Source organism: Octopus sinensis, unplaced genomic scaffold (assembly GCF_006345805.1).
Source record: "Octopus sinensis unplaced genomic scaffold, ASM634580v1 Contig14283, whole genome shotgun sequence".
Lineage (NCBI taxonomy): Eukaryota > Metazoa > Mollusca > Cephalopoda > Octopoda > Octopodidae > Octopus > Octopus sinensis.
In genome coordinates, this window is record NW_021833219.1 from 20,001 (window position 1) to 29,426 (window position 9,426).

General features: G+C 42.9%; 1 protein-coding gene across 1 annotated transcript in view; it reads left to right on the forward strand.

Annotated features, from left to right (window-relative positions):
* Positions 1-9,422, forward strand: part of LOC115230063 (sushi, von Willebrand factor type A, EGF and pentraxin domain-containing protein 1-like) — a gene marked incomplete at its 3' end in the record, with an annotated part of 28,544 nt that extends 19,122 nt beyond the window's left edge. The window contains exons 10-13 of the mRNA XM_029800298.2: positions 154-390; positions 1,245-1,412; positions 3,900-4,073; positions 4,615-9,422. Coding sequence (XP_029656158.2) covers positions 154-390; positions 1,245-1,412; positions 3,900-4,073; positions 4,615-9,422 — 5,387 coding nt within the window. The remainder of the gene's footprint in view (positions 1-153; positions 391-1,244; positions 1,413-3,899; positions 4,074-4,614) is intronic.
* Between the last annotated feature and the right edge of the window lie 4 nt (positions 9,423-9,426).

Here is a 9,426-nt window from a genome sequence, read left to right on the forward strand (position 1 = left end):
GAGACGGAGGTGGGGGAGGGGACAGTGAGTGACCCAACTTGGTGGATGCCATTGGTACCTCAGCTTATTCTATTCTGCCATGCCTCAAGTGACCACCACCGCGAACAGCGGCATGCTTCGTCTCCTGATTACTTCCTTTCTTTCTCCTTCCAGGGAATGGATTGCTCGTGGTTGGCCAGGAACAAGACTCAATGGGGGGCGGCTTTAATTCCCGCGAATCCTTCATTGGAGAACTTGGTCAGATAAACCTCTGGGACTACAAACTGGCCCCTACAAAATTCAAAGCCATGCTCACGAGTTGTGAAGAATTCGGTAATGTGGTGTCTTGGCCCTCATTCCAGTCTGGTTTACGGGGTCGAGTGAAAAGTCTATCGAGTACTTTTTGTTCAGGTAAGTCAATATTCGTGTGTGTATGTGTATGTGATTGTATGTGTGTATATATGTATATGTGTGTGTATGTTTGTGGGTGTGTGTTTGTGTGAGTATATGTGTGCGAGCATGTGAGTGAGAACGTATGTGTAGATGTGTGCTTGTGTATATGAGTAGATGTGTTGGTGTATTTATGTGTGTATGTGTATGTTTACACGTTTATGTGTTTGTGCGGATGTGTATGTGAGCATGTGTGTGTTTGTATGTGTGTGTATATATATATATATATATCGGTAGTTATCATTTGTGTGAATATGTGTGTGAATGTATGTGTGTAGATGAATTTTTTATCTGTGTATAAATCAGTAAGTGTACATATATCCTGTGATGATGATGATGATGAAGATGATGATGAGGATGATGATGATGATGATGATGATGATGATGAGGATGATGATGATGATGATGATGATGATGATGAGGATGACGATGATGATGATGATGATGATGATGATGATGATGATGATGATGAGGATGATGATGATGATGAGGATGATGATGATGATGATGATGAGGACGATGATGATGATGAGGATGATGACGATGATGATGATGATGATGATGATAATGATTACTTTTTCCTTTTTCTTCTTTTTTTCTGTTCCTCCCCATCCACCTCAACAATTTCACTACCCCCTTCCTCTATCTCTCTCATCCCTACCCCATCACCCATACCACTCCAACTGCCACCAATACCGCACACCACCACTGTCACGCCATCACCTCCACCACCATCAACAATACACATGCCATCACACACACATACACACACTGAACTGTGACCATTGACCGCTCTCCCCCACCCAATCTGACAGACTGTAAACAGCCCCAGAAGGTAGTCCAGGGCAGTGTCCAAGTGGCCGGCAACACGACCGGTTCCAATGCTCTCTATTCGTGCAATATCGGCTACAAACTGAAAGGAGAAAATGATCGAGTTTGCCTTGCCACAAGCGACTGGAGTGGAGCCAATCCGAAATGTGAGAGTAAGTATTCTTATTGCAGCTCTTCCCTTCCTGCTCTTCCCTCTCTCTCTCTCTCTCTCTCTCTCTCTGCTTATTTTTCTCTTTTATCTATGTGGGATGACGTCAGCAGCTGGGGAGCTGACTGGAACGGAGAGCTGACTGGAACTTGGAGCTGACCGGAAAGGGTAGCCGTGACGCGCGCGGCCTGGTGCCTTTCTAACAGGACCTGGTCCCCACTGAAAGGGGAATGCGTTCCAATCGACTGCGGAAAACCTCCCCAAATCAGTCGAACTGAAGGTATCGACTTACCCAATGGAACGGTCTATGGTGGTTTTGCCGAGTATAATTGTGAGGAGGGCTATATGTTGGGTGCAAAGAAATCCTTAAAATGCCAGTCGAATGGCAGCTGGGAAGCCGCCAGTTCTTTAGAGTGCATTCCAGTTGACTGCGGCCCTCCGCCAACTGAAGACAATGTCATATATATTCTGCCCTTTCGAGTCAGGTCGTCGAGGGGTTAAGACGGGTCATCACGTCGTTAAGGTTGGGCGAAGCAGCTACTATCTCTAGCGTTCGGGTCGGGCTGTGTTGAAGGATCCGTTACCGCTGAAGGGTCTCCATCTGAGCGAAGAGAAGGTAGGGGCCTTTATTTTGAATCTCTCGCATACACCCCAATTTATTTATGTTTTACCTGTTTCAGCCATTCAATCGACCTAATCCCTTTGTCTGTTCTTGTTATACCCACATTATTTGGGGGCTTATTATTTAGGGGCTTAGGAGGCGCAATGGCTCAGTGGTTAGGGCAGCGGACTCGTGGTCATAGGATCGCGGTTTCGATTCCCAGACCGGGCGTTGTGAGTGTTTATTGAGCGAAAACACCTAAAATGCTCCACGATGCTCCGGCAGGGGATGGTGGTGATCCCTGCTGTACTCTTTCACCACAACTTTCTCTCACTCTTACTTCCTGTTTCTGTTGTACCTGTATTTCAAAGGGGCCGGCCTTGTCACTCTCTGTGTCACGCTGAATATCCCCGAGAACTACGTTAAGGGTACACGTGTCTGTGGAGTGCTCAGCCACTTACACGTTAATTTCACGAGCAGGCTGTTCCGTTGATACGGATCAACCGGAACCCTCGTCGTCGTAGCCGACGGAGTGCTTCCATCCATTTAGGGGTTTACAAGGCTACCGTTAGTTTCATGTCAAGTGATCTTCAAAATTGTGCCACATAGAAGCATTGCTACATGTTGATATTTTGGATGGGGATTCTTATCGAAAATGGAGACAAGTAGCTTCTTCCATGGTGTCAATGCTAGCTTTGTTAACGCACAGTTAATGAATATTTATTTATCAATTGCGGGTTGAACACTCACTTCTACTGTTCGTTATTAGCATATATATATATATATATATATATAATATATATATATATATACATGCATAAATACATACACACACACATACATACATATATACATATATACATACATACATGCATACATGCATATATGCATACATGCATGCATACATACATACATACATACATATATACATACACACACACATACATACATACATACATATATACATACATACATGCATGCATACGTACATACATAATACATACATACATATATACATACATACATGCATACATGCATATATGAATACATGCATGCATGCATACGTACATACATACATACATACGTACATACACACACACATACATACATATATACATTCATACATACATGCATGCATACGTACATACATAATATATACATATATACATACATACATGCATACATGCATACATGCATACATGCATGCATACATACACACACATACATACATACATGCATGCATACATACATACATACATACATACATACATACATACATACATACATACATGCATACATGCATGCATACATACATACATATACATACATACATATATACATACATACATGCATACATGCATATATGAATACATGCATGCATGCATACGTACATACATACATACATACGTACATACACACACACATACATACATATATACATTCATACATACATGCATGCATACGTACATACATAATATATACATATATACATACATACATGCATACATGCATACATGCATACATGCATGCATACATACACACACATACATACATACATGCATGCATACATACATACATACATACATACATACATACATACATACATACATACATGCATACATGCATGCATACATACATACATATATACATACATACGTACATACACACATACCTACGTACGTACATGCATGCATATATGCACACACACAAACACACAGACATACACATATATGTATGTGTGGAGTATCAATGCATATATATGCCATTATATCCTTACCCAGTGTTTTTTCTTTTTTTTCCTCTCCATCCCTACTGCCATTGCATCACCACCACCACCACCACCACTACAACCACCACCACAACTACCACCACTACCACCACCACCACCAGAGATCCTCTGTGACAAACCAGAGTCGCCGGCCAACGGTGCTGTCAGTGGTACCCGCCACACCTTCGATAACAGGATCCGTTACATCTGTAACCATGGTTACCAACTGGTAGGATCCAACATGTCGTATTGCAATCTGAATGGATTATGGAGTAACCCCACACCCAAGTGTTTAGGTAAGTAACAGTTGCTATCTATATCTATAAAAGAGAGTTTTATGTGTGTGTGTGCGTATGTTTCTTATGCATTCCAAAACCAAGTAGCCGATTTTGACGTTTGGGGTATCAAAAGATTCAGTAAGCTTTTGGCTACCAGTTAAGCTATATTTGAATTCACATATTTGCATTACTAAAACTTAAATTATGTTCCAAGATTCATATATATTATATTTTGTATACAAACAATTGCAGCATGGAAGATGTTTATAAGCCATTTAAGGAACACACAAATACCGTTAGATTCACTTCAACATATAAATTTAATTTGTCAAAGTATTTTCGCCGCTTTGAGACGATGCAGCACAAAGTTTTGTCAGTGACGAAAATATTTTGACAAATTAAATTTAAATGTTGAAGTGGATCTAACGGTTTTGTGTGTTTCTTTAATGGCTTACAAACACCTTCCACGCTGCAATTGTTTTCGTTCCAGCACACGATCTCAGATCAAGTCACTCGCTATGCAAGTACATCTCCATAATATATTTTCTATATTTTGCAGAAATCGTGTGTGACGCCCCTGTCGTCTCTAAACACACCCAGATTTCCTCGACGAAGAAAGTTTACAAACCAAGGGACCAGATATCTTTTTTCTGTTCAAAGGGCTATAGAATCCTTACCGGTCACTCATCAATTACATGTCAGCCGGATGGCTCGTGGGACAAAAGTATCCCTTCTTGTGACGAAACATATTGCAGCAATATACCCGAAATACAGAATGCTCAACCAGAATCTAAGGTGAAAACTCGGTACTTCGTTGGTGACAATTTAAAATACAAGTGCGACTTTGGCTACAGGTTGGCCAACACATCCTCTTCGTTTAGCACACTTGGGTCTGTCCGGTGTATGCCCGGAGGTAAATGGCAATCCAACTTACCCAGTTGTGTGATCATCGATTGTGGAAAACCACCGCATGTCGAACATGCTGTTGCCAAGTACAACAAAACTGAGTATCTCCAAATAGTTCGCTATGTGTGTGAATCTGGCTATAAACTATTGCCTCCCGAATATCTCGAGTGCTGGGAAGAGGGTGTATGGTCATCAGAGACACCTAAATGTTTACCTGTCGTTTGCCAACCACCAGAGCGTGTCGACAATGCAGAGACTCTGGTCAGTAACTATACATATGGGAGCACACTTCTTTATAAGTGCAAAACACATTTCACTTTGATCGGTAACCGAGAACGCAAGTGTTTGGAAAATGCTACCTGGTCTGATGTGTCACCAATCTGTAAACCGATTCTTTGTCCGAAGCCCAAACCAACTGAAAATGGTTACGCAATGTCCGGTGATTACAAGTTTGGATCCACTGCTGTTTATCAATGCTACGAGGGCTTTGAGATTTTGACGACGCCCGAAGTTTTGTGTGGTAGCAACGGTACCTGGTTGAGTGAGCCACCTAAATGCCAGGCAGTCAGTTGTCTAGATCCCCCAACTATAGAAAATGGATTTTATAACAAATCGTCGAGAGGTTACAAAGTGAATGATGTTGTCGAGTATTTCTGCGATGAAGGTTATGTTTTAGCGGGAAGTGACGAAATAAGATGCAGTTCAAATAAGTCTTGGATTCTCGAGATTCCTGTTTGCGTTCCGATAAACTGCAGCGAACCTGAAGACATTGAGAATGGCGTCACTCAAGTGGAAGGTGTGGAATTTGGAAACATCGTCGAGTATGTATGCCTTACAAATTACAAACTGGTCGGAGAAGCTCAGCGGAAGTGCCTGTCTAACGAAACATGGGAAGGTGAGGTGCCTTATTGCAAACCATTGAGTTGCAGTGAACCTCCCAAAGTGGCCAACACATCAATCTCCTTCTCTACTGATCTGAGAGTCGGTTCAACTGTAAAATATAATTGTGATAGCGGTTACCATCATAGGGGAGACCAGATGAAAATTTGCTTAAGTGACCTGACGTGGAGTGCTGCTAACATCACATGCGAACCGGTATATTGTAAAATGCCTCCAAATATCGAACATGGATATAGGAACTTCACATCCAGAACCTATCAGTCTGTTGTCAATTATGAGTGCAATTCCGGTTTCAAGCTCACTGGAAGTAGTCAGCAAGTCTGTACTGAAAATGGAACTTGGTCTGATGATGAACCTACATGCAAAGCCATCCTTTGTGATTCTCCATCGCATTTTATCTCAAATGGTCGTATGCACGGTGTGGATTTTAGTTATGGCGCTGTTGTCAACTACAGCTGTGATTCTGGTTATTTGTCCTCAGACAAAATGAACCGTTCATGTCAGGCAAATGGAGAATGGGACAGCCCGGTTCCTGTCTGCGAGAAAGTCAAGTGTCCAGTTCTGTCAGTGAAACGAGGACGTGTGTCATCGTTTCGTAGAGACTATGGTGCCAGTGTTTTTATTAATTGTTTTGTTGGTTATTCCCTCGTCGGTATTCCTCGTCGGACTTGTCTGACCAATGGTTCATGGAGTGGTGGTAACAAACCATTTTGTGCTAAAAACTGTGGCTTTCTACCTCGCATTGCCTATGGTGCGGTGAGGACGAGATCGAAATTTGGACAAAATGCTACCTACTCATGTATACCAACCTACGAATTGGTGGGCAACGTGAATCGTACTTGTCTACAGAATGGACAGTGGTCAGGTAAAGCTCCAGTCTGTGAACGGAAACGCTGTCCTGCAGTGATAAACATTCTGTATGCTACAGTGTCAAAAGTGTCTGCTGGTAGTAAGGTTTATGCCGAGTATCGATGCCAACCCGGGTACGAAATGATTGGAAACAGTACTTTACAGTGCATAAGCAATTCTTGGGTGCCTGCCAATCCACCCAAGTGTGTTAGACTTAGATGTCCCGGGTTAGGGAAGCTGGAACACGGCAAATTGCTAACCGTCGAGAGGTCAGTAGGAACAAGAGTTCAGTTCGAGTGTGATGAGGGCTACAAAATGAAAAAACGCACCTCAATGTTCTGCACTGCGTCGCTCACTTGGAAAGGTTACATGCCCGTGTGTGAGGCAATGGGGTGCCTCTTGCCAGCAAGCATTCCCAATGGTTTTATCAATGAGCAGAGCATATCAATCCAAGAACTTGTTCTTCAGACGAAAAAGTCGACAAAAACAGCAAAATCAGCGGCTTCGTCAACTGCGTATGAGGTTGACGATGTCATTACATATTCTTGCGAATCAGATTACAGAATCGTCGGCACGTCAACACGAACCTGTCTGCCTGGATTCGTTTGGTCTGGTGAAGAACCAAAATGTGAACAGATAATGTGTGACAAAATAAACATTGTCAATGGATATATATTCAAAACTTATGAGCGCTACCCGGGGGCAAAACTGGTTTACAACTGCAACAGGGATTATCGAGCACGCGCCTCCTCCACCACATTAATATGCTCCAAGGAAGGAAAATGGACAGGAGAAGAACCAATTTGTGATCAAAAAACCTGCAAGAATATTACAGCACCGCCACATGGGCGATTCAGCTCGAACAAGAGGTCAATTGGTGCTAAAGTGGAGCTTATCTGTGACAAGGGTTTTGAGCCTCATCCGAATGTATATATATTTTGTCTGCCGACCGAGAGGTGGACCACAGACCAAGTGAAATGTTCTAGGGTCTCTTGTAAAAGAGTAGCCTCTATTGCTAATGGCTATATTGTTGGCAAAAACTACAGCTACAATGGTTCCATAAAATATGAGTGCAGTTTTGGCTACAGACTTGTGGGAAACGCTGAACGTTTGTGCTTGGCAAACAAACAGTGGTCGGGCACCGACCCTAAGTGTGAAAAGATCTCGTGCAAAGATCCTCCTACAATAGCCAACGCATTTTATACCCATATTAAGCGTTCGGAGATCGAATCCACAGACTCCTTGGAAGATGTTAGGTACTATTGTGAGGAGGGCTACGATCTGATCGGGGATCCTATCGTCACTTGTAATGAAGAAGGACTCTGGGACGTTAACAACATCACCTGTGTGCTAATAGTATGTCCTGAGATCAAAACCTTGCAACACGGTTCAATATCAAGTAATGGTCTACAACAATACGTGCCTTACACCCAGTTGACCTTCTCCTGTGATGTCGGCTACATTCTCGTTGGTCATTCAACACGATTGTGCCTCTACAATGGGTCCTGGGATGGCACACTACCAAAATGTGATAAAATTGTCTGCCCTCAACCTGAAGAAATTCTTAACGGATTCATTAAACTTCCACCCGAACTAAATTACGGTCAATCAATCACGTACACCTGCTCAGAGAACTATATACTCGAAGGAAGCGCTATACGCATGTGTCAATCCAGTGGTCAATGGACAAACAGTGCCCCGGTGTGTGTTTTAAATATTTGCCCCGAACCTAAGAAACCGGAAAACGGAATTGTGAAATACAAGAGTATTACAGTAGGTTCCAATGCATTTTACTATTGCAAGGAAGGTTATAATCTGATAGGTCCACCAACAATCACGTGTCTTGGTAGTAAATTGTGGAGTTCAGAAACCCCCATTTGTAAAGAAATCGAATGTGAGGTGCCTAGTGTGAAAAATGGAAGAGCTGTAGTCAAGAAAATAAAAGACCGACCGGATAGAGCTGAATACAAATGTGACACTGGTTATAAATTAGAAATTGAAGTTTCCTATTCACAGGTGTGCATCAAAGGAAGATGGAGCGGATTGGATCCAAACTGTGTCCCAATAGAATGCCCTGAACCACCTCAGGTGAAAAATGCTTTCAGCAATGGAAGCTATTTTATTGTAAACGATATCGTACAATACACATGTGATGATGGTCACCGCATGATTGGGCAGTCGACCCTGATATGTGGGGTTAATGGAACTTACATTGGCAAAGTACCTGAGTGCAGGCCCTCAATGTGCGGCCCACCACCTGTTATACAGTATGCCACCACTCTAACGACCACCTACAACGATAAAATGGTATTCACCTGCAACGACGGTTACTACTTGAAGGGCAACTCTACGGCCTGGTGCCTTTCTAACAGGACCTGGTCCCCACTGAAAGGGGAATGCGTTCCAATCGACTGCGGAAAACCTCCCCAAATCAGTCGAACTGAAGGTATCGACTTACCCAATGGAACGGCCTATGGTGGTTTTGCCGAGTATAATTGTGAGGAGGGCTATATGTTGGGTGCAAAGAAATCCTTAAAGTGCCAGTCGAATGGCAGCTGGGAAGCCGCCAGTTCTTTGGAGTGCATTCCAGTTGACTGCGGCCCTCCGCCGACTGAAGACAATGTCATATATACTGGGACCGCGTTCACGTTTACCAAACATATATTCTATAACTGCGAGAAGGGTTACAAACGCAAGGGGCCGTTCATCTCGTTCT